The following is a 27321-nucleotide window of genomic DNA, read 5'->3' as shown; positions in this document are numbered from 1 at the left end:
TAAGAGCGCAACCCCTCACTCAAACGTAATGAGATCACATTCCCTCACCCCGTTTTAGTAGAAGTATATGCTAAAAGAATATATTACTATATGATAATGTAAGCTAGCGGTGAAGGTTTTGGAACATGCTTTTGCAACCGGGAAAGGGATGGCCACATTTGAAGGCTGGTAAAACTAGAGAAAGATGTAGGCTATGTGCTTGTGTACACCTACTATCTCATATCTGTATCTATCTCTGTCTATCTAGCTCTGGCAATCTATCTGTATCTCTGGTTCTGTCAATGAATGTAGTGTCCTTAAATAGGCCTATGTCTACTCTTTATGTCTGGGTTGTTATATGTTTGGAAACTGCACGAGGCAGCTCGGATCCGAGACGGATTCAAGAGACCGCAGATAGAGTGCGGCATGTCTGAGTTGTTTTATGTGTGGAAACTGCAAGTGGCAGCTCGGATCCAAGACGGATTCGAGAGACCGCAGATAGAGTGCGGCTTGTCTGGTTTGTTATAGGCGATGCTTCGGACGTCACTTCGATACTTCGACTCTGATCACGTGGTTTTTGCCCATTTGAAGCCACGCTCAACACGTTTTTATCGGTACAAATTGTTTCGAAAGGTCTATACCGCTTCGTGAGCACGGTATCAAGCGTAACATCACTACCATAGGCTTGATGCTGAAAGCATATGTGAAATCAGTGAGGGCTGTTCGAAGAGCGATGTCAAGAAGAGCAGTGGTAAAATACAAGTTATTAAAAGAGACCGCGTTTGTGTCTTATTGTCCACAAGATCATATACAATTATATCTAAAACGAACTTACAAAGAGCTCGGTTACACTACCAAAGTTGAATTAGTAATGTTGTAAGCAATGTTAGCGTAATTTTGCTAGAGCTAGCTAGCCTATAACATTTCACTGGTTCTACTAGCCATTCGTGGATGGGTGAGGGAGACGCAGTACCAAGTTATCAACGACCGTTGTGTTGTAAGTAATGCAATAATGTCTTTAACCAACCTAACTTTAACTGTATGATATCATTGAGATACTCGAGGTGTAGCCAAGTGACTCTCAATCCTGTTTTTCCCTGGTAGATCTTGGTTGAGCATGCGCCTCCTTTACATTGATAAATTCTGACATTCCTCTCCCTGGTTTTTAATAACTTTTGGAAGTCGATAATATTGCAAATGTTTTTCTCGATCTGTCCTATTGGTACAACCTGAAATACGTCAATAATTAACCATTTTCGACGTTGGGTATAGTTATACTTCAGTGTCTGTGCTTTGTTGTGATGCGGAGTGCCTCCAATATGGCGACTTCGGGTCTGATGACGCGCCGTGAAAACCCTCTATGTGTGGAATGTGTCCACTGAACAAACTCCATAAAATAGTATAATCACATCTACACATCCACATCTGTCAGTATCAGCGTCCTCTTTGTAGTGGATATCTAGGTTTTCATTCCTACAGTACCCTTATCTTTACCCCCCCATATCTCCTAATCCTGAGTGAAGTGCCCTCCCAGAATGCAGACGGCCACCTGGTGGCCACCTGACAACATTACTGTCCAACCACACTCAGGCAAGCCCCTTCGGTTCAGGCTCACATGCACAATAAACGAGCTGGGTCGCTCCGGAAGCTGTTGAGTCCACTCACCATTTGTCAGGGGATGGCCCTTCATTTCACTGTGTAGGAGAAGGCGATTTTGGAGGGGTGTATGAATATGCCATTATCTTTATAGGGCCATGGTCAATACAGACTGAACACGACATGAGGTTATCAGGGTGTTAACAATTCAGGTTAGCGATCTGAATCACCAGTTTTTTTTCTTCCCTACCGAGCACTGATTAGACTGACAAGCCCCCAGCCATATCTAGTAAAGGTTTAATTGAACAGCTGTGTGTTGGAAGTGATTTATTTAAAAGGATAGGGGGAGGACGGAGTGGAGAGAGTGTGAAAGCCGGAAGAGGAGAGAGACGGTTGTTGAGGAAAGCGGGCTGGCCGACAGAGAGGAGTGTGGACATAATGAGTGTCGGTGCATGAGGAGAGGATGAAACGGAGGCTCCTTGGGAGAGCGGGGGCCTACTTGCTGCAGCCTAGCAGCAACACGCTGTTGTTCCAGAGAACCTGTGGCTTTGTGCTGAGAAGCCATGGGCCTGCCAATTCCCAGTGTACACTTCCATTGTCTTGCATAATCATGTAATCAATTGAAAGGAATCTTCTTTTCCTGTTTTCATTTTCTCTTGGATGTGTAGGATGTGTGTGTGGTCTACCACAAAACACCTAACCCAAATTGTGAGATTCCAACCCTCAACTCCCCTCCGTTGTGTATTTCACATCAATCCTCCTTCATATTCCATGGCGTTCAGTCAGTGGCAGATATAATCGAAATGTTTCCTTGGTCTTCGGAAATGCTTGTTTAGCCTCCATCTTATGAATGTATGTCGTCAGTGTTTTTGATCGCCAGGGAAGTGAGGGAACAGGAAAAAGGAAATGGGGCATTAGACGGAAAGAAGAAGCTCTCTGAGTGAGCAGCATATCAATGATAGAATTCTCTCTCCAACGCTTAATCTCGCAACTGCTTTCTCGTAATCGCCAAGGCTCCTGCAAAATCATTTTACCTTGTCAAGTGTATAAATATGCAAATACCTCACAGAGCCCCGGTATCCAATCACAATGTGACAACTAGCTTTTATCCCAATAGTATTCATTTATGCACAGAATGCCTCTCTATTCAATGCTTTCTGCTTTGTGGTCCTTGTAGTCTTGCCACAGAGAGCTCTGTCTATCTTCCCCTCTGTGGAGACTGTTTAAATGTCTTTCAATGAAAAGTAGAACATATTGCCTTTGTTTGGCTTTTACTGTATCTATTGGCAGATTTGTTTGCTGGTACACAGCTCGCTAACAGCAATTCCATTGGACTCTTGGAACTATTTTTTATTTTCGATTTTGTCCACCCCACCCCCACATTCTTACAGGAGCCTGGGCCAAAATATCATTATATGTATGGATAGTGATGTGAACTCTGAAAATGTCAGCAACTGGATTTCAGAGAGGCCCTGATTTTCTTGTTCTGCGCTTCTCTTGGCAGGCCTGAGTTCCACTCGCCTTATCAAATAAATTGGAGAGCGGCTTTTTTCTCGATTGGCTCTACAGAAAGGTTCTGGCTCACCCGAGGGTCTTCCGCTCATGGCTGTGGCTGATGGGAAAACTACTTAGAATAATTGTGTTCCAGGGGGCCACCGTTGTCGCCTCCAACAGCCCTGTGTGTGTGTGTGTGTGTGCATGACTGTGTTTGTTGCTGCAGTTGTTTATGGGGGTCACATATCTGCAAGTGTGTGTGTGTGGGTCATGTGTGTGTGTGTGACTTTTTGAACTACTCAGCACCACTTGCATTAATATTGGCTTCTGCATCCCAACAAACAGTGATCATAAAGGGGAATTTCTACTTGGGGCTGAATACGTCATCCTTCCCCAACATATGTCAGGATGTGTGCTCTTTTTCTCCAGCCCTGGCCCACAGCGTTGTAGCCTGCCTCTGTTTGCAGTCTCATAATTGCATTTTGCTCTAGGTAGTCAAGAGCCATTTTAAACTGACATTGAAACTCATGTCATAATTGTAACAAAGTAGCCTTGGTTGTCTGTTGGCGTCTTAGTTTGCTTTTCCTTCTCCAGGGGCTGTTTTGTCTAGGAGCAACTTGATAAACCCAGCCCAAAATGATTAGCATCAACAGACAGGATGTTTTGGTCAGTTGCTGTGTAGTTTTGTTGTGTGATATAATTGGGATTTGATCTTTTGGGGTGGGAGAACAGAACATCCTGGAATTCTTACTTTCTAATATATCTTCAGTCAAAGGTTTTTGATGAAAACACAATGGTAAGCAGAGTTATGTCACATCAACAATAAAATCTGTATTCTCAGTCCTGCATCTTTGAAAAGCCTCTCATTAGGACAACAAAAAAGGATTCCTCTCCTCTTTGTCCCTTGTCTCTGTGGATGACTCATCACATTAGCGTAAATCCAAAAATCTAAACTGTAGAGTCGCACAGTGCCATTTGCCTCTCTTTATCATCTTACTTTTTAGCGAGAGATTATAGAAGATGCTCATAATACACTCCCATTGGCTGGCGACCCCCCTTTCAATGTGTCCTCGAGTCTTGTTGGACACACTTACACACTCACACACAAAAACACGAGTCTGGCTGGGATGATGAGCATGAGATCTCATTGTGGCACTGCGTGTCTCCATGCAAAGTGAACATCTGTCTCGATGACTGCTCCGGTGCCAATTATGTTAGAATGTCCACATGGCTACCTAGTGAGGCTGACGGGCCTGAAAAAGCCCCATACTGACGTCTCTATCATATTCCTACAATAATGAGAGGACAGCATGTGCTTTCTCCCTACAGCAATTCACAACCAAGCTCAGTCCCTCCTTTGCAGCTCGAGTTCTTGTCCCATGTCATTTCTGTCTTGTGAGATTTTGTGTCATGCACCAGTTTTCAAAGAACATAATTAGGTGTCAGTATATAGTAGGTGGTACATTTTGACCAAAGCTGGATACATAAATCCTTTAAAATGCCTTGGAAAGTCTTATATGTTAGCATTATATCTGACATTTGAGTGAAAAGGTGTCCTTGTGTTGGGTTGCAAAGTGTATGTGGGTCCCCTTCACTAGATTACACTATTGTTGCAAGCAGTGCACACTGTAAAGCTAATCCAAAGTTTTCATGACAGCCGTGAAATAATAGCTTTGTTGACTGCCATTCAAGGCTTACAGAGTGGCACCTGAATGAAAGTCATGTTTTTGATACACATTACATCAAGATGCTTGCTGAGAGCAAATTCTTCAAAACCTACAACAATACCTCTTCTCGCTATCTAAATGTATCTACAGGTGCATCTCAATAAAAAATATCATCAAAAAGTTGATTTATTTCAGTAATTTAATTTAAAAAGTGAAACTCCTATATTATATAGATTCATTACACACAGACTGATATATTTCATGTTTATTTCTTTAAATTTTGATGATTATAACTGACAGCTAATGAAAACCCCAAATTCAGTATCTCAGAAAATTTAAATATTACTTAAGACCAATAAAAAAAGGATTTTTAACACAGAAATGTTGAAAAGTATGAACATGTAAAACACTCAATACTTGGTCGGGGCTCCTTTTGCATGAATTATTGCAGCAATGCGGTGTGGCATGGAGGCGATCAATCTGTGGCACTGCTGAGGTGTTATGGAAGCCCAGTTTGATAGCGGCCTTCAGCTCTTCTGCGTTGTTGGGTCTGGTGTCTTGCCTCTTCCTCTTCACAATACCCCATAGATTCTCTTATTTAGGTCAGGTGAGTTTGCTGGCCAATCAAGCACAGGGATACCATGGTCCTGAATTCAGGGAATGGTACCTTTGGCAGTGTGTCCTGCTGGAAAATGCAATCCGCATCTCCATAAAGCTGGTCAGCAGAGGGAAGCATGAAGTGCTCTAAAACTTGGTAGACTGCTGCGCTGACCTTGGACCTGAGAAACACAGTGGACCAACACCAGCAAATGACATGGCACCCCAAATCATCACTGACTGTGGAAACTTTACACTGGACCTCAAGCAACTTGGATTCTGTGTCTCTCCTCTTTTCCATCAGACTCTGGGACCTTCATTTCCAAATGAAATGCAAAATGTCTGAGAAGTGAACTTTGGACCACTGAGCAACAGTCCAGGTAAAACGCCTCTGACGTTGTCTGTAGTTCAAGAGTGGCTTGACACAAGGAATGCGACAGTTGAAGCCCATGTCCTGGATACGTCTGTGTGTGGTGGCTCTTGGAGCACGGACTCCAGCTGCAGTCCAATATTGAACTTTTTCACAATATTCAAATTTTCTGAGAATTTTGGTTTTTCATTAGCTGTCAGTTATAATCATCAAAATTAAAAGAAATAAACACTTGAACAATACATTATTGCATTACTTACTTTGGCCTTCACAACACAACGGTTGTTGATAACTTGGTACTGCGTCTCCCTCACCCATCCACACACCATCTGGTTATAGGCCTCCAAACCTTTGTAGGATTTAAGGTCTTCCGCTGTGTATGGGCTCGGCGAGAAAACCAGGTAGTTGACTAGATCGGGATATGCAACTGAAGGAAGAATCACCGGGTTGTCACGGATCCAAGAAGAGGGAGCTAAATTGTAGGGATCTGCCCCGCCAATAAATCGTAATTTCTCGAAATATTGCGCCTTTTCATATAGGGATGGTCCAAGTCCTTCCCTATATGCCTTTGCATCTTGAACGCGTTTTGATGAGCCTTTCGGTTGTTTAGACATGGCTACGTTCACTTAAAGTGTCCAAAGCGCTCAATACTCCATTGAACTCCCTTCAGTTTTTTACACAGTGCCTCCACAATGGCCGCTCATCCGGGTTACCGCTCAGAACGTGAAGTCGGTGAAAACCCTTTATAAATCAAAACAATGTAACGTAGCTTCACAGGAAGCTGTTCTGTTCATCAATCCACATTTTTTTCAATACAATGGTATGACACATACAGGGCCCTATTTTAACGATCTGAAAAGCAAGTATCAAACGGGAAATGCAAGTAACTTTGTGGGCGGGACTCCGGCGTTGTTGCTATTATACTGGCAGGATAAATGACTCTTGCGACCGACGCAAATCAAAAATTGGTTGGTTTGAATTAGCTATATTACTCATTGGTGTGGTTTGGGCGGAACGTGAAACCCACCCAAATTAGCTTCAGTTGAACAGGCTTGGGAGGAAATTGCCAGAATTGTTACAAATCTAGTTCACATACTTACAGATTTCTCATGAAAATCTTTTAAATCATTGACTCAGGGCTCTCAAGTTTTGAAGACAGGCAAGAGTGACATATCCCCCCCCCATATATATTTATAAAATATGACATAATTTTAAAAGTGACCTATAACATCGACTTTTCCCCTTAGTATTAGCTAGACCCTTCTTAGTATTAGCTAGACTTTGCTCCTTTTGTATAGTTAGTGTCACTGTTGTGTGTAAGCGGCACTAAGGGCTGCATACTTCACTTGGAATTTTCCACCGGAGCTTTAGCTAGCTGGCTAACGTTGCGTTCTCTCGTCCTGTCCATTACAAAAAATAAGTATATTAAAGTATACTATAAGTATACTAAATTATGGATAGTACACTTTTTTTCACTTTTGATATACTTTTAAGAAGTATGCTTAGAAAATAGTTCACTTTTAATATACTTTTAAGAAGTATACTTAGAAAATAGTTTACTTTTAATATACTTTTAAGTATGCTTTGAAAATAGTTCACTTTTGATATACTTTTAAGAAGTATGCTTTGAAACAGAAAATGGTATACATTTTTTCTGGAGTAGTATGTTTTCTATTATAATACAGCAAAAACAGTCAAAATAATTTTAAAGAACATTACAGGTTACATTTTGTAGATCCATCTCATTCTAATTATTCAGTCTAGGAAAATCTAATGCATTGCACATTGAATCTTGTTTTGTTACTGAAGCTATAACCTTAATTACTGCTAAAACATTCTGAAACCCTCTACTTCTATACTAATAATTATCAATTGGAGTATTAATGGAAAAAAACGAAAAAGCTACTTGAGAATTTGAAGGTTATACTGTCAAATTGACTGAAGAACGAAATAACGACGTGAAATAATGAAGATAGTGTGGCTCATTGGCTAGTCAATTCCCATGATGCAAGGCGGTAAATAGTGTTAAAATTTGCAGATAAGTTTGCAGTTTGTTCGAAATACAAATGTAGCTTCATTTCGTTTTTTAAATGTGTCTGCTAAGAATGTAGAGTTTTGTTGCATGGTAAATGTCATTGTTGTGCTGGTTTACCATTGTAACCATGAGTGAAATTACTGTTACATTTGATAAGAACAGCTGGATTCAATTTAGTATCAAGTGAAGAGCTACGAATCCGTAGTAAACTTTTATGAGGGCCCTGTTCTCGCAAAGTGACTCAAGATCTGAAGCGTTTGAGGGGCCCATAAACAATTCAATACATTAGTAAATAATAGTAAAATTACATTTAGAAGTTTACTTGTTGACATACTTTCATAAATGAAATCATAAATGAAAGTGCAGTTGAAAGTATTGCAAAGTATACTTTGAGGTTCTTTAGGAAGTATACTTCATGAACTCAAAGTGCACTACACAGGATACTTTAGAGTATTCCAAAGTATACTTTGAAGTACTTTAGGAAGTGTACTTGATGAACTGAAAGTGCACTATACAGGCTACTTTGCAGTATTTAAAAGTAAACCATGAAATACACTACAAGTGTACTTTAAAGTGTACTAAAGGACCTAAAAAGTGGGCCAATTCAGTTTACTTAGTACAAAATAGTATATAAATAAGTACACTGCTTGTATACTTTAAGTAACATGATAATAGTATACTTTTTTACTATTAGTATACTTACAAAATAAACTTGAAGTATACTTCTTTTTTGTAAGGGGTGTTCAATGACTCAATTTATCAAGCTGTAGCTAACGTTAGCTAAGTCTGTCAACAGAGCTCCTGGGTTACTTAACTTAGAGAAGTGCAAAAGACCCCCCCTAATATGAGTACATCCCCCAAATGAAAACACTCCCCCGAAAACGAGTCAACTCCCCCCAAATCGGATGACTTGTTCACCTCCCCCCAATACAAAAACACGCTCCCCCAAATGGAAAACGACATTACATTAACTCTGAACGGAAAGGGTAGGTACTACACTTCAGCGCTGATTGGATGCAGTGGGCTAACTAACAAGATAAGAAATTGATCGACAGAAGTACCAAATGCAATAGCCTGACAGAGTTACGTGCACCGGGACATTTGTTTGTCCATCGAAGAATGTAGCAAATAGTACGATACTTATGCAAAAGTATTGCGCGTTAAATGTAAAAATCCATAGCCAAACAACTATATCCTGGTCCACGTTACTCTGTCATTGTGGCATTTTGTTCTAGTAGTTGACTATTAGTTCTTTCTTCTGACAAGTCCTGCTTCCTTCAACTGCGTTTTTAGCATGCGCATTGTACTTATTTTAATATGGTGAAACGTTAACAGCATATCTAAGATTGTTTCATAGGAATGACCCTGATTATAAGAGTAGTGTCATGACTCGTTGAATTGTTAACACAAATGCTTCCTCTTTCCTTCCAACCAAAACGATTAAGTTCATGATAATGACAGAGTTACGTGGACTAGTTGTTTGGCTATCGATGTTTACGTTTAACACGCAATTTATGCTGTTGCATTAGTAGCCTATGCTATATGCTTCAATACCCAAATAAATGGCCTGGTGCACGTAACTCTGTCAGGCTATGGCATTTATACTTCTGTCAATCAATTTCTTATCTTGTTAGTTAGCCTACTGCATCCAATCAGCGCTGAAGTGTAGTACCTACCCTTTCCGTTCAGAGTCATCGGATTTGGGGGCACTTGACTCGTTTTCGAGGGGGGTGTTTTCATTTGGGGGATGTACTCATATTAGGGGGGGTCTTTTGCACTTCAGGGCCACCGTAAAAATAGCACCAGGGAACGTTCGCGCCGGAACACGCCTCCTATTTTCGCTGAACCCCTTAATAGGCTATATAAGTCTATGGCTGAACCGCCCCGGGAGCGCAAGTTAATTCCCTGATTTACCGACGTGCTTCTGTGGAGGGAAAGTCCGCTGTGCGCCGGGTGCAAAATAGGAATGATACATGCGTCGGTGTACAAAGTCAATTGCGCTGAGTGCAAGATAAGGCCAAATATGTATCTGCTGCATGATTGTGTAACTCAGATTATGTAGTTCTTAAAATATATATATTTTTAGAAAGGCCTGACCAGGGACTGGGGTTGCAAATTTGCCTATTGGCTAAATACCTTTTATGCAACACATCTACACATATTATTATGGCTTTGACTGTGATAATTATGTATGTAATAATGCGCGCTGCATTGTCCCTGACAAATAAATAAATAAACAGCCAATACTTCTCTAACAGGAAACGTAGCTAGCTATACCCACAACGTAAGACAGACCATGCTGCGCCCTTAAAAGTGCAGTGTCCCCTTGAACCTGTCCAGTGAATTACGTAGGCTACAAGTAGTCTGCTACACACATATAAGCCTATTTCCAGGTGATAGATAACATTTCGGGAGTTTTTTTTTTGTTTTAATGAGAAAAATCAAATATGAGTAGCAAGTCCTTTTTATTTGTTGAAATTGGCCTCCATGTGGTCATTTTATATAAACTATTTATTCAATGAATTTAAAGAAAATGTGCAATATCGTGATATGCACCTATTGCTATCAAGATATGAAAGGATTTGGATATGAGATTTTGGTCATAAAAAAATTGCGTAGAAGTTAGATTTAAGGTGTGTGCCCCAAATGTTCTGCCTGTACCCCCAACATTTTTTGTCAAGGGCTACAGTGCACCTAGCAAAAAAATAGTCTGGAGCCATGGTACAACACGTTAAAGAACAAGCTGAAAAACAAGCACAGGGTAAGAACAAGCATATATCGATACTTAAATAATATATTGTCATGAAATGGGGGATTTGTTGTGACCTCAAAACCACAAGTAGTCAAGCTGTCTGTAAAGTGCCCCTTCGAAGAAACTAATGGAGCTTCTGTCCACAGATGAGTGGAAAAGGCTTGGCTGGCCAAATTTAGCTATTGGGAGAGACTTGTTTTTTTGCAATAATGCAGAAGGGAGTGCAGCAAATGCCTCTGAGACATTCCAGTGCTGACATTTGAGTTCCTTATTATTATTTATTTTATTTTATGCATGCATTTGCGCATTTGAGGTCTGCCGAGGGGACAGTCGTGAAGGCTACATCTGGGTCTTAGTCCAGTGGCGGTGGCTGTATGAGTCTTCCATGGGCTGTTGCCACTAAAACGGTTACATGTTTGTTTTTGGTATCCCTTGCCACAGCTTGTTGTTCTGAAAGTTGCTGCCAAAAACTGAAGTGCAATCTGTGTGGCAGGCAGGACACAGAGTATTTGTCGCAAAATACTTAATTTGGCATTGGATTGTTAATCGGCTCTCGTGGCATTGACACCTGAGCTTCCTATGAAGAAGGAAATTGAGAAAAGTGAAGGAAATGGCGTATGGTGAAGGAAATAGTGATGTTAGGTTACTAAAACCCAATGCTGCGTTGATGTTTAAAATGTTCTTAGTTTAATCCCGATTGTAAGTTAATGGTCGGACATCCAAAATTTGCAGCATAAGGACTTCAGCTAACCAAACACAGTAGCTATTAACATTAGCTTGACCCAGAATGACAGGAAAGCAACTCTTTGTCATTCATGAATTAGGTCATATATTAACTCCAAACATTCAGCAGTGAGTCTCTCGTCTCTCCTCAGTCTACCCCAACACAGTGCTGTAGTGAAGGTGTCACATGGTACTATGCTGGAACAGTGTCATGATGACTATATTGATTTATCACTCATCCCAGACCAAACAAACTCAAGCTGTGTTTGCAAATTCACAGTTTTCTAACCATCACGAACTGTGGCACACTTTGACACATAAGAGATCTCCTTTTTTTGTGGAACAAAGGAGGTTGCAATAACTCAGAGAAAAGAATGTACCATAATCATCAATACAGGCGTTTCTTCATGTGGCGAGCATCGAGTCACAGATAACACTAAACCAAAACTGTGTTTAAAAGGGAACTGCCACTCCTCACCCCCCATCCAACCCCAATCGTCATGGTCCAGTCCTCAATGTAGCACTGAAGCTTTATCAGGTGAGTGCAGCGGGCAACAGTTCAAAGGCAAAGAGAGGGAGCATTTGAAAACCAGTTGGGGGTTAATCCACCGTAAGATTTGTCCCTCAATGAATGTCTTTCTCCCATTTTTTACATTTCTGGCCAGCTTTTGAATATGGTTAATATTTATTTATTTTTTGGTGGACGCTTTACTAGTATGATCGTCCTCCATGTGTTGGATCTTTCTTGTAACACTTGATGTTTCACAAGGTAAACTTGCTTGAACTGTAGGTGTTCATATATCACTGTATTGTCAGATCATTCAAATCCAAAAATCTTGGATTTAGTTTTGTATTTGTCACTGCCAGACACCAATTATCTTCCTGGCAGGTTCCCCACTTTTCTTTTTCCAATTAGGACACAGAAGTTATCATTTCAGTGCATAAGACCCATCACACACAGAGGTGTTATAAAGTGTTATCGGAAGCTTCTGTGAAGTGTCCCCCTCCACCATACACACACACACACCTTAGTTGAGTGCATGAGAGCGAGGTGATTGCTAAAATATCTGAGAATGTTTCTAACAGCAAAATAACTATTAGAGCATTAAGGATGGACGCCAGTGGTTAAACCAAACACGTTCATGAAATAATGTGAGTTTAGAGGAATACGCTGATATTTTCAACTGATAATATTGAGGGTTCTTTTCAGAAATGCAGCCTTGGAGGATTGGAGGCATTTTAGACCAAATAGGTTATGTTCAGCATTCAGCCACTTTAGTGCAACACCCTAATTTAAGCTGCAAAGGCAGAAGGCATCTGTGCGGAATTTAATAGGTAATAGTCATGTCTCGGCCCAAGTTGTTCATGGTGCACAGCATTCGCCTCGATCAGAGGGGTGAAGCTGGCTTTGAGTCTTAGAGAAACGGTGATTATTGCCAGTCACAGCTGTACCTATCTGATTCGTTATGCTTACTCATTAATCGGCTTTGTGGGGCGGCAATGTTGAGCTTAATTCACGTTTTGCACCCGAGGGTAATAGCTCATCCCCTCTCATTTGTATGGAGGAAATTAATCATAGTCAGAGGAATGGATCATAGTGTTGAAAAAACACTGGTACAGTATTCAAGCTCACTTAAAAAGAGGGACAGAGGACTATTGAATGGGGTTTTATTTTGCATTGGTCAAGTGTGCAATTGACTGAGTGGGGGTTACCCTTGATTGTTACTGAAGCATTTCTCCATATGCTTTAGCTGTGGTTCCAGAATTACAAAGAATTGAAACCTCTGTCTTCAGGTTCAGTGTGTCAAGACACTGGTTTCTACATTCACTGTCAATGACTTGTCTTTAAAATAGCTTTTGCTACTGAGTTATTACTATGGCAGAGAAACCACAATATGTAAAAGATGACTACCTCTGTCCAATCACTACAAAGATCTACATACTGTTGATAGAAAACAGATTCAGTTCTTTTTTTATTTCTCTGTTTGTTCAGGGTGAAGGCAAAGAAAGGGGTGAATCTCCTACAGACCAAATCCAAGAATGCCCAGTGGAAGGTGGACTGGGAAGTGCAGTCCGGGGCCAAGCACTCCATCACCACCATCGACGTGAACAAGAACAAAGGGGTGCAACCAGGGTGAGTCAACAGCCCCAGGCCTAAACACACTAAACCTTCTACTGCAGCCAGACTGGAGTCAGGGTGAGGCTCCTGAGAGCCCACTCTTCTGGTAAAAGGGGATATTTCCATTCTATCAACCAGAGGATACTTGCCCTTTCTATTGTATGGTTCTGCTTTCTGACCTGTTTTAGACAAAAGGTCAGTTTTGAAAGATATGGTTCATAGTTTGGGTGGGAGTAATCACAACCAAACTGACAATTAAGGCACCATGTCAGTGAGTAGACCCATGTGATCTTTTTCCTGAAACATTCATCCCCTTAATCTCGGCTTGGCAGTAGCGTGGAGATGAGGTAAGAGAGCTTCAATCAGTACCTCTGAGCTTGAGGAACTCCAGAATTAACCAACATATCACCAATACATTCTACTCATTAACAAAGGTGGCATTAAGAGTTTTGACTGCTTATCCTAAACCTCCAAGCTATTAAGCCATTGCACGTCCTGGTAATGCTACCCCCAACGGTTTTCAAGAACTGTGGGAAAAAGAGAGTGGCCAAGTAGGCCTCGTAGGGAGAATTGGCTAACACTGTCCTTTTAGCCTGTCTTTCCAGTTAGACTCATCAGACCATGTTGAGTGATCTTTGCCATCATGTCACCATGAATACAACATAGTCCCGCAGGGGTAAAGCATGGATAAAGTCACAGAGTGGAATCACTAGCCTAAAGTTATCACTCTCATTTGGTTGTTGAAGGAAGGGGGAAACTTACTGAAGACTGCTATTTTAGAATCAGCAGTGAATGGCATGCTGTTGGCACATGCTACTGAAAAATTATGGCTTGTCTTACTGATGAGATTACACATTAGACTACATACTAGTGAAGAAGCAAAGTTTATTTAGTTAATAATGAGTTCCCCTTAACATTTCAGGTAAAAATGTTCAGAAAAAAAAATTGCCAGCCATTTCCTTTCCCCCTTTGATTTAATAGCGTTAGCCTTCTAGCTGTTAAAAAGCAATAAAGATGACTGAATCCTCAAGCTATTTCAAGCTCACTTCATCCAGCTAAGTGCAATAACATTAATGGGAAAACCTTTGTGGAGGCACATTTAACTGTGATGTAGTTCTCCCTCTTTGTGCCGACTTTGGTATATATTTGAGATAATGGACCAAGCTACACTGCTTTATAATTTTGCTGGTAACAAGTATGAATACAACCGTGCCAGAAATGGCCCCAATGGTCTTATAGTACAACATCATTCCGAACAGGCTTGAATTTCTTATGTGACATGGTTTAGCATAAAATCAAAGATTATAATCATTATGTACGATATAATCAATTTTTTATTGGCACATGAGGGTAGAGAACACAATGTGATGTGATAAACTAGGACTTTTTGCATACAAAAAGCATTGGACATGTGCATGTGTTTTACAAGTTTTATACCTTTTTTGCATCATCTTGAAATTCTCCATAATATTCTTCAGAGCATTGACTCTGTGTAAACAGATGGTTGGTTGTTGACCTGAAATCCATGCAAAAATGGCACATCCTTTAAAGAAATGTGCCATTCTTTTCAAAGCAGCAAATCTTTTGTTGTAATTAACATTATTGCTGGCCTTTGTTTCATTAAGTATCTCTTTTGATTCTTTATTATCCTAAAAATTATTCTAAATGCAATTACATTTTCAACTGCCAACATATATCGTTGACAAGATTCTTCCTTACCCCATCAATTAATTGTGCTGCTACATTATTGATTTTTGCCAATGGGGTCTCTAATCATGGCAATGCTCATTTTGTAAATGCAGTGTCCTACTTCGTGGTGGGAATTGCCGTAAAGTCAGATTTCTTAGTTAACAAATAATTTCATTTTGAATAAAGGTTAAAACAATCATGAAGGCCAGGTTGGCATTCTAACAAGGATGTAGGTGCCTACTTATAATTGTCAGCAATTGATCCTTCGGAAAAAAGCAGATAGACCTTTAAGGTTATTGCTGAATAAATATTTCAACCAAATCAGCATTCACACTGTAATATAGAGGTCTATCTAAATATCCACCCCTGTAATGTTCCTTTAGAACCATGTACAGCAGAAATTATATATTGTAACAGTGATAAATTAAACTCTATGTCCACAAGAAATGGCTAATCATCTTATATTCTCAAGTCTGACAAATTTAAGTAAGTGAGAAATAAAAAATTGACACAGCATCCATGTTTATTAGTTTTAGCAACGGTCACATTCATTGATGAATTAGGTTTTGACCTCATAAGTGTCCACAGGCAAGAGGCACGTCTAATTTTGCACACCATTCTATTGTCTGCTGGGTACATTTCTTTAGCAATAGGCATCCCTTAAGATGAGACAGGCATGACTGTTGTGTTAAAGATCTGACCCCTTGAGATCTCCCACTTACCAGTTAATCAAGACCACAATCAGAGGAACATCATACCCGTAGAAATCAGCTGATATTGCTAAATAGCAGCTAGCATCGAGGGCTTCATTAACCCACTAAAAGCCCTATCTGAATTGGCAACGTCATCAGCAATGTTTCCTTACTGCACCCTATGCTTCCTATCCTCTTTGTCTAGTGCACATCACACACACACAACCTAGATGTCTGATTGCTTCAGCTTGGGTGTCAACCTTGTCTCGCAAAACTACCTGCGCAAGCAGAAGAGTGTCACATACAAGTGGGGGTGGGTGTTCCACAAGTGATGTTGAGACAAACAGGCAAAACTCTATTAGTCTGTCAGATCTCATCTCGCCGCTTCCTGTAAGGACTGTTGTTAGCAAAACGCTATTGTGCTGACATGTACCTCCGCCCTTGGTTCTGGTCTTTATTACCTGGTGCTTGCATTCCCCATCAGCTGAATGATGCATACCTCGTCTCTGAGGAGAATGGGCCACCCCGGTTCATTTCAGAACTGGGTTGAGGTTCAACAGGGAAGGTCTGGTAAACCCAAAGTGCACTTAAGCTATAAAGCATACATGGTATATATGAGAGGATGGGATGCAATCTGCCCTCCAGAATGTAAATCTTAAATCATATTTATGTGAATTTAGACTTGTCTTAAAGGTTTTCAAGCGTACATGAAACCATATTTTTTCTTAAATGTTACAGAGTTTTAGCAAGGATTTATTGGTTTTACACCATTGCATTCAAATATAAATAATTTACAGGCTGATTGGTTGGATATTTAAGTACCCATGTATTTGGAGTTTTTAAGTGAAACGCAGAGGGAGAAGTTAAATCAACCAAATGTGTTCAGTCGAAATGAATGCTCATGTAAAACTGATGTCTATACACGGTGTGCCTTCCTAATTCACATTTTATTATTCTGCTGCATGAGAGAAAGCAAGCACACGCTTGGTCCCGTGCATATGTGGGGATTCGACGATTAAGATGAAAATGAAATGGTGTCCTTACACTCCAGTGTAGAATCATTCAGGCTAACAAATCAAACCTTGTATACATATTACTTACCACTTAAAACAAACAAAATAATGTGACATGAAAATACATTTTACTGTCAGAACTCTCTTGGTGGCCAAACATAAATAACTGTTGACCAAGATGCTGTCAAAAATGACATGGAGGGCACACTGAATAAAGTGCATCGTGTTTTGTCCTCCGACATGTCAACAACTTCAAGTGACTATATATACCTCTTTCAGAATGTTCAGACTGTACATGGCTTGCGTGGGTATGTGTGTAGTTTCTACAAGTTTTGCTTTCATAAATGCCAACTTCTTCTGTTTGTGCTATATAAATGAGGCTCCAGATGGAGCCCAAGCCATGGTATTGGTGTTTTATTGTCTGATCAACACCTAATGCCTACATGACACAACAGCTGTTTATGTCCTTGTCTCACTCATCTAATGATCAAATGCCCACCTGACACACATTGAGTACTAAGAACAGACTAGAATGTCATTCCACGGTCCAGATTTGTGGCTGCATTTGATGTCTCATGCCTTTTTATCTGCTCAAAACCTACTCAGTAATGTGGTTTTATTCTCATCCTGGCAGGAATTCATTGGCCAATATCGAGGTGATGCAGCTGGATTTTGAGATGGAGAACTTCACCAGCCAATCTGTGACAAGGAGGATTAACTGGAACATTGATTACCGGGGTCAGAACCCGCCTCCGGATTCAGACAAGGTGGTGACGGAGCTGACAGTGGTCCAAAAGGACATTCAGGCTGTTGTCCCACTCTCAATGGTATGTGACTTGCATACGCCACAAGACTGTAAAATAAATTATCCAGGTAGTAACATCTTTATGGGTATAGTAGTCCATTGTTACAGTAATACTCAATAATTTTTTGAAAATACTTCACATGCACATCAGTCCCTTTTTTGTTGTTATAAATAAGTTAATCAAAATGTATTTTATCCGACTGATTCCCTGATTGACCTTCTAAGAAAGTACACTTAAAGTTTCTTAAAGCTTAAAGTGTCCCCATCGAAAACACGTGAAGGTCTAATGCTCATTTAATTGTGCCTCTTCTCCAATCGCATGAAAATGGCCAATTAGTCTGCTGTAAACAGATTGTTGGATGTTAATCATGTAATTAGGAGACAGCCGTGGTGCATCCAAAAGGACAGTTTCTGTCTCGTTCGGTTGTCTTGAGTGTCTCCCTATTAACAACATTTGGAGGACTGTCAAGCATATACTAAAGCTAAGCATATATCTTTAAGCCCTTCTTATAATACTATAACACCTGTTCTGCACTTTTATATCACACATGGTGCAAGTGCTGAGTTATTTTTATCACTTTCAACTTTGAAGGTTGTTAGCTGAAAGAACAGAACCTCTGAAGATTTCATGAAACATGGTGGTGTTTCAAGAGCTCAGATTAGGCTAACCCAGAGCTGGATATAAGAGTTCATCAGAGGAGTAAGGAGTCACAGAAAGGCCAACAATGATGATACCCTGGGGTCTCCAGATGTGTTGAATAATTGTTGTGCTAAAGACACTTTACAGTCTGAATCTACAAAGCACTTTCTAGGCTGACTCTTCCATTGACTGCTGTTCATCTATAGGGCTCATATCAGTGTTTTTTAGCATCCACAGACGAGTAGAGACAAGTGGGAGGCCATCTAAAAGAACACATGGACACAAAACATTATAAATACACTGTCAAGGGCCAGGACACGGCACACTAAGTGCACAAAAATGAACCCCTCTTATTCAGCTCTAGTCGCAACATGCGCACAGGGAAGAGATAGAAGAAGGACGACGACGACAGAAGAAGGGGGAAAAAAACAAATCCCAGGACGTGAAAGCTTTGCTAAGCAGATTCACCGCCAGACTGAGCTGAGTGGCTACAACTCAGAGAGAGATAGAGAGAGAGAGAGAGAGAGAGAGAGAGAGAGAGAGAGAGAGAGAGAGAGAGAGACAGAGAGAGAAGGAGAGGGAGAGGGGGGAGACAGAGAGAGAGAGATAGAGACACAGGGGGGGGAGAGAGGGGGAAAGAGAGGGGCAAGAGTAGGCTGTGAATTTACAGTGCAGAGCTGGGGGGTCTTCCAGGAGGATGTGGCTATGTCAGACCAGCTGCCCATCACTTTAACCCATCAGACCCTTCCCAGGTTCATTGGCCACCACAATCTGACCACAATTAACACCGTGCAGCTAAAACCCTCTCTCCTTATTAACAAGGAGGCGGAGAGTGAGGTTGAAGGAAGAAGAGAGTGTGGAGGGATTGGGGGGGGGGGGGGGGGGGGGTTCTGGATAGCAGATTTAACAGCTACAGTGCTGCTGTCGTGGCAGCAAACAGAATATGAATAAAACATGTTGTTTTACTCCTGTTGGCATAGCCCTGTGGCATGAATTCACACGACACATACACACATACATCCAAAAACACATACACAAGCAAAAATACAACACGCAGTTGCCGACACATTTGATTTCTGGCAAGCCACAGAAAACTGTTACGGCTTTGATACTGTAGACTTGCCAATCTACCGTTTCGCAGGACTTGTCGTAACCAAAAGAAATAACGGAAGTCTTGTTAGTTTTTTGTTTTTACATCAAATATTTCTTGTGGAAACTACAAATGGCCTCCCATAAACCGAGGAAAAAGAAAACACTTATTCCTCACTGGTTACTTCCAGTGTGTCTTAATGCATAGGAGATATAAAGTGTTCACCCTGGTGTCTCACAGGCCATAAAGCCTTTCACGACTTTGTAATCCACCCCTGTGTTATTCATAGCACTCGTCCCTCGTGATAAGCTTTCATTCATTACGACGGAAAAGGCGGCAAGCACTTACCGCCATCGTAAATTGTCTGATCCACCATTGCCATTTTGTGTATTTGCATTAGACTGAATGACAACGATTTGTGGATGAAGGAACACTGGAGGGTAGCCTACTTTTTAGTGGGTGGCAGTCTGGTATGTTGCTATGAAGCCATTGAGGGCCTATTTTGTTCGGGGCCCATGATTTGTTGGTATTGGATGCCCCTGTCATGACTGTAGGGTCGTAAAACTTGGGAGGAATGCACATTCTCTTGAAGCTATGATTGCCTAAACATTTTATCTAATTTGATCTGTCAACAACCAGTGGCCATTTATGGTAGTATTGGTTAACTGGATCTCAAGGTTTTCCAAACATGCTTTGGTTTTTATTTTTGAGACTGAGCAATATAAACTGCTTGTGGCGTCATATTCATATTTTCGATAGCTTTTTGGGTCAAACTTCTGTCATGTTAAACATCTGTCTGTCTATGTTTGGGCCTTGAATACTCACTTTCATGAACCACAGGAGATCAATATGAGAGTTCTAAAGTCTTTCATGCTGCATTTTTTTTTGTAACATGTAATATTGTGTCTCATTAAGACTTAAAATACAGCCTCTGACAAGTATTAAAATATGCTGTTTTCATTTAAAGCACATTTGCATGGTTTTGGTTTTCTCTTGGGGGCCACAAGGGACACAAATTAGAGTCAAACTTGTTACCCCCACACAGCTTAAGTTCCATCCAAAATAATGAATTGATTCAAACTTCGCCAACGGAAAGGCCCTACGTGCATTTTAATTGGCTGTTTCTATCTCAGCGGAGTCATAATAAAAGTGTAAATCTGCTGACAGTCTTAGACTTGTTTATAATCAGTTTTCAACCATGTTTCAGTTTTCTGGCATTGGGAGAAGGGCAGCCAATGTTTTGGCTTTGGTATGGACAGAGTACAACAATGTTTGTCCCCAACACTGTCATTGGATCATTCCTGCATTATGCAAATGAGAAAACAATGACCTATTACTGGTGAGAGCATTATGTGACTGATGAAGGCAAATTTAGTTATTTAATTTCCAGTTCTGTTTGGTTGAGAGATGATTTTTTTTGTTATATTGAAGTTTATGCAAATGTATCAAGTGTCATGAACAAAAGCCTGTTTCTCTGAACAGCTTCCATTGCTTGTTATACAGTCCTAGCCTGGTCCTAACCAGACCCGCGTACATTTCATTTGTACAGAGGGTCTGGAATTGCTCCATTGACATACGTTAACTTCCTTAAGGGCGGGTACTACCTAGAGCCACTCTGATCTCTGATCGCTAGCGTTCGCCTTAGCCAATTCCTTCACCACTACTGTAACAGAGCTAGCTGCCGTAGCTGGAAAATCAAACTTTTCCCAAACCCTGTGGGGAGGAGGGCCACAACATCATGGCCACCAACATAACTCAGCAAGGATTGTTCTTGCTCCGGTTTATGGATAATTTATGGATATTCGGCAGCTTTGCCACAACGGACAGAATAGCTTAGCTCGCATCTTTCTCCACCGCCATGACTGAACTACAACTCAAACTAGCATACAACATCAACGTCATCGTTCTCAGCCACTCCCTCTGTTCGCTGATTGGACCTACAAAAATGTTTTCTCTGAAAACCGACTGATGCATGTGATGAAGAAAGTTTTTTGTCCGTCTCTTCATAAACGGAGTGACTAAGTTCAGTTGAGTTCTGGATTTTAATAAGTTTTTATCAATCTGCAGATTGGGAGAGAAAACCAGACCTCTGACAATAAATGACAACACAACACCAGGCTTAGGTCTCAATCAAGTCTCTCTCCGCTCTGAAGGACAGAGGACCATCTTTTATAGGGCACAAGAATGTAAACATAGATAGTGACAGTCAGGCAGAAATGACGTTACAACAGTCTCAGAGAAAGAGATTCACAGCTCCCAACACATAGTTGGAGCTCTCCTTGTAGTCATGACAAGGACCATTTAGCCAGTACTTTCTCCTGATCTCAAACATCTATTAACCCTGACACATAGACACAATCTACTGTTATTAATAGCAAGCTTACATGAGAACATACTTACATGAGAACAAACTAGTATCCAATGACTAGTTCTCTTGATTAGTGAATAATGTAAGCACACAGGAAATCTCAATTTCTTCCACACATGGAAATCCCAGACATAGTACAGAAGCAAAATCCAAATTGAGCGGAAGTATGTAGGAGGGCAGAGCCAGGCTAATACGGTCACCCTCTCAATGCAAACATCTTGCCTTTTGTCTCTGACAATTCCAGCTTGATTTAAGACAAATGCAGCTGGAAGGGTGGAAAGACATAAATGTTCTGTTTTGTGTGGTAAACTGATGTTTATTATGTGCTTTTGTGCATTGCTCAGTTTTTTCCTTTGTTTTTTCTTTTCAGTGTTCATGGAGTGGTTTAAGGACAGCTCAATATCTATAGACTTGAACATGAATAGTGAATGTGATAAAACCCATAAGGGCAGCATCAAAATCTAACCGGATCTACCACTGAGAATGGCTTCCGGCATAGTCTGTGGACTTCCTTTTTGTAATGCTGTGAAATGTTCTCGTTCCAAGCAGCAAGTTATACTGTACTAATGGGGAAATGGGTAACCGGATATATTTGTCTTCCTGCTCTCCCCAGGACACCGAGATCATTAACACCGCTATACTGACTGGAAGAACCGTGGCCATCCCAGTCAAGGTGGTCTCCATAGAGATGAATGGGGTTGTCACAGATGTGTCGTCATTCGTTGAGTGCAAGTCCTCCAATGAAGACATTGTGAAGGTACGGTAAAAGCAATTTCCAATCAGAGATGCCATTTTGTCTTAATGAGTCTGAACAGGCATCCCTATAGGCTAATTTAAACCCTGATGGACACACCACTATGCTTCAAGATACCATCAAGCAAGCATCAAAATCTCATTATACGTCTGTCCATATGTGCCCTTGATTCAATTGCCTCTAAACTCCGGGGGATAAATCAATGAATGTTCGAACTCTCACGGTACATCCAAATCAATAAAGGGATGGAAAAAAATAAAACATAATAGCTCCATAACATGTATTTTTTTAACTACCCCAGTGCTGTCTGGGCTAGTCCAGTCACAGCATCCCCAGACAGGGGGAAGGGGGGGGTGTCTGCTTATCTGGTGCAAGTCCCGCCATCCACGCTCATTCACTTAGCCAAGCCAGCTGGCTGCAGGCAAGGAGACAGCACTAGTGTCCTAGGATGAATCACAAACACAACTCCCCAGCCCACAGGGAACCTCAGGCTGGAGAATAAAGTATCAACTCCCATTTGTGGATTAAATAAAGACTGAAATTTAGATAGCTGGCCCCCATGAGCAGCAAGAACTAAATCCTATTTCATAGCTGAAGGCTGGATAAAGGAGGCTGTAACCTCCAAAATTGAATACAAGTTAGTTGCCCATTCTCTCCACCATGTATTTAGAAGATTGTATTAAAGTACCTGTGGGGAACTGTGAAACGTGATACAAACATCACTTTTTAGTCATATCTGGGTTGCATGTAAGTACTTTGCAGATATTGAAAATTATCTTGGTGTGAACTGGGATCATTCAAGAGGTTCAGACTATTCAGATCATAGAGTGGTGTTAGGCAGCTTGATGTACTGCTGCACCAGACCGGACTCCAGTCTGCTGACTGAGAAAATCCACTTCAATCAAGATATACGCAAACCCGATTCCATTATTCTCATATTCTGACATTGACATGTCTTTGCGCCTGGCGGAAAACCACATGTCCGAGGGCAAATAAAAAGTTTGACATTTTATCATTACTTTCTTTGGCGTGAGAAGGTTTTAAAATGGTCACTGCTCACTTCTGTTAAGGCAAGACATTAGGGGTGGGGGGGGGAAGTGGGTTTGCTTCGATGCCCCCGCCATTGAACTTCAGAGGCTAATTCAAGATGAGCCCCTCAAGGGGAGATGTACATGAGTTCTGACAGTTCAATAAAAAACCCTGCACAGAATATAAAGAATGAAGCAACAAAGGTTGTGCTCTCTTCCTCACATTTTAACAGGCCCCTCATTATTCATATGGCAGTTGTAGCAGTCATGCAGATCAGACAGTATTTTCCAAGAAGCTATCCAAACTCTTATTGGGTTATGTTTGTGGAACATTCAGGACTGAGCGCTATACTCTTAGTAGGTTGAAATACCTTAGAATGCCTTTCCATGTCATTTATACTGTAATATCCATAGTAGGAATTAAGTAATGGCCATTAAGTAATTCAGTTTATGTTTTACATGGCAAACAACATTTTTAATGTTTTTGTTTTTTGTTCAAACTTTGGTTGCTGCTTTCAATTTTCTTTGCTGCTATCATTTGTTTGTTGTGTGTTTGTTTTTCCTATTTTTTAAGCAAATAGGCCATGGTATATGTCAGCGCTGGCGGAAAACCCAATCCCATTTGACTATGATGTGGAGGCTGTACTGTATGTGTGTGACAGTCGGTGCATGCGTCAGTAGCTCTGTTTGTGTAGCTATTTCTTGCTTGTGTGTGTGGAACCGCAAAGGGATAGTTATTAAAGAATGCATCTGGGTTCTACCCTGACAAGGTTTTTATTTGGAGGGGGATGGGGGGACATGGTAGTGACAGTGTGTGTGCAGCGAGGGACTGGGGCGTGAGGCGACGGCTGGAACCCTGTGGGGCCTCGTCAGTGAGCAGAAGACATGACTCTTCACCCAGCTGATCCTTACTCCCTGGGCTGCGTGTGAGTCACAGCTCCCATCTGAGGACACAGATAAGGAGGGAGCCTGCATCGGAGAGCCCTCTTCCATGCAAGTGGTCATCTTGCCTGGCCAAAGAAAACTGCTGCTCCCCCCCCCCCCCCATCCTCAGCGTCGCAGACACACACCGATCTGACACCTCCACCATTAGGCACAGAGAGAGGCGCGCCAAGAAGAGAAGCGCTATAGTGTGGAAGGGAGATCAACACACGACAAAGAGAGAGGGTGAGGTACATTTAAAATGACACGGATTAAGCGGTCGCCTTGTCGTTGTCGATAACGGATCAGTGGCGACTCGGTCATGAGGGCCTCGAAGCGTCCCACCATCTTGTCACACCTCACTCAACACGAACACAGCGAACACAGAGACAGCATTCTTTACTTAGTGTTGGACTACAATCTGCTTCAACTCCGGAAGAAACAGGTGATACCACCAGGCCCACAGCAGACCCGAGGATGATGATGACAGTTGGATAATGCACCCAAGTGACTCCTATTCTCCTTTACAAGTCCACATGAAAAATTCCTGCTTTTCAAACGCTTATTCGGCATGATGGTTATAAGACATCTGGCTCCAAATCCAGTGTACTAATCATTGTACAACAAACTAATTGTTCTTGTTCGATTTTTATGAATGAGACAGTCCAGTGAACATTATGCAGACATACAGGAGCCTACTAGCCTTCTGTTTCCACATGCCTGCTGTCTAAGAGGGAATTTACAGTGTGTTGCATTAAACCCAAGCGGCCCATTAACTTGGCAATGGCACCACTATGACAAACCAATGACGCCACCTGTTGGAAGACAATGTCAACAAAGTAGTACCATCCTGATTTCCCCCCGGCCTCTGGAGGGTTAACTGTGTACAATGACTTTCACATGCTTTCCATCAGCTTTGAGGGAAAACTAAGCTCCAACCCCAACTCCACCATACCGAACATGCTCCATAGGGTTGATCCTCGCTGTCTCTTTGCCCCTGACCTACCCGAGCAATTTACTAGCTTCATGGAGGATGACAGTGCAAATTAACGGTGGCATTAGCACTCAGGCCGGCAGCGTCTTGCATCTCTGTGCGTGAGAACTCTTTCCCTGGGCCCCTTGGGCATTGACGCCAGTAGTCGTTAACAGCTTTTGACTCCCAATTAGACAGCCAAGTTAATTAGCTGCAGCCACGGGAGGTGAGGCTGGAGCCAGAGTTAGCGCATTTAGCCACACAACCAGCTAGGCTAACAAGAACGGCTGTAAAATACAGGCAGTTGTTGGCATAGGGAGCATAGAGTGTGGCTACCATACTGGGGACACAGGTGCGGATTGGTATGTTGTGTCATGATGCAGAAGTGGGTGTGTTAGTGGGTGTGGGTGTGTGTACATGAGAAGGACAGGTACATTCAGGTAGCCTACCAGGTCACAGATTCAATAGGACCCCTCAGAACTTTTCGGATGACATGACTCAACTACCTTCCTCCACTTTATTTTGGATACACATGATTAAAATACAGTATACCAAAAACTTTCACTTGGTTTACTTACCAAACTACAATCAAACAAAGGTTTCTGGTTTAATCAAATCAAGACCTTTCAAAAACTGCTGTATTGTGTGTGGGGTCTATAGTATTTGATCCAAGTATGCACCCTCCTTTTTCCAAGAGCCTTTCAGCACAGTTTGTGTATTGCTCCCTTTTCGGAATAGGCCTGTCTGGGTTCTTGTGCGGACGGGATATTTTATTACCCATATCTTCTTTGAGGCTATGATGAATCCCCAGCCCTGAGAGAACTGGCGAGCCCGACCTCCATTTGCAGGAGATTAGCTTCTCTGATTACAGTGTCAGCTGCCTCCCATTGCTACATAAATCATCGATGGTATCCTAAAAAGCAACCCCCCTCCTCCCCGCACACACACACATCAATTACAGTAAATAATTTAGTATAAAATGGGATATGTGGTATTTTTGTGAACTGTGGCTGTTGTTACTTAAGGGGAGGGGGTGAGGGAGGTAAACAAGAATAGCTTGTGTGCGCCTTGGTTTATTAAGCATTCACATTGTATGAATTATCTGTCGCTGGAAAGCTTCTGTTAGCATACTGCATGTGTCTAAATAATTGCGGACATTCCTAATAGTGAAAACAGTGATGGCTGGGGGAGGGGGGAGACACAGTTTATAGGCTTAGAATAGGCTTTGCCTTCACTCAAGGCCAGTTCTTCCACTCTAGGAGAGATGCAAATTAGAGTTGTGTTGTTTACAGTATGTTTCCAGATCTCTTCCTAATTGCAAAAATACAGCCCCTCGTGGCATAATATTGGAACATCAACCAAAAAAAAAAATTAATGCAACCTAAAAATACACAGCACATTTAAAATACTCTTAAAGCTAAAGAAGCAAATCACTGCTCCAGTCATCTTCAACTGTGAGGGACAGAAAATACAACAAGATAAACAGGTGACACTGTACAGTATCTACCCCAAAACCCCAAATCCCTGTCACCCACTCCACCATCATCATATGACTGCTGACGTTTCAATACCTTTTTTGTCACAGGTGTCCATGAATTGCGACTACGTTTTTGTCAACGGCAAGGAGACACGGGGCTCAATGAATGCCAGAGTCATCTTTAGCTACGAGCACCTGAGCTCTCCACTGGAGCTGACTGTGTGGGTGCCCAAGCTGCCCCTCCACCTGGAACTGTCCGACAACAACCTGAGCTTCATCAAGGGCTGGAGGGTACCCATTCTGCCCGACCGCAGGTAGGACTCTATATGGTACAGTTGTAGTACCTGGTGGTAAACTAGTAGTGCTAGTTGGTACAGTAGTAGTGCTAGGTGGTAAACTAGTAGCGCTAGATGGTACAGCAGGACTAGGTGATACATTTGTAGTGGTAGGTGGTTCAACATGAGTGCAAGGTGATAAACTAGTTGTTTAGTTTGTACTGTATTAGTGATTGGTAGTACAATAGTGATAAACCAGTAGTG

At 41.5% G+C, this 27321-nt stretch overlaps 1 protein-coding gene across 1 annotated transcript in view; it reads left to right on the top strand.

The window, feature by feature from the left end:
- The window catches only part of tmem132e (transmembrane protein 132E), a 77649-nt gene that overhangs the window by 30943 nt on the left and 19385 nt on the right, over positions 1-27321 (top strand). Inside the window, exons 3-6 of the mRNA XM_084698776.1 lie at positions 13207-13347; positions 17361-17553; positions 22243-22386; positions 26891-27096. Of these exons, the coding sequence (XP_084554902.1) occupies positions 13207-13347; positions 17361-17553; positions 22243-22386; positions 26891-27096 (684 nt within the window). The remainder of the gene's footprint in view (positions 1-13206; positions 13348-17360; positions 17554-22242; positions 22387-26890; positions 27097-27321) is intronic.

The sequence above is a fragment of the Hypomesus nipponensis genome, chromosome 5 (genome assembly GCF_054491055.1).
Source record: "Hypomesus nipponensis isolate SF chromosome 5, ASM5449105v1, whole genome shotgun sequence".
Lineage (NCBI taxonomy): Eukaryota > Metazoa > Chordata > Actinopteri > Osmeriformes > Osmeridae > Hypomesus > Hypomesus nipponensis.
Note: the sequence above shows the minus strand (reverse complement) of the source record. Positions and strands in the feature narration are given on the sequence as shown.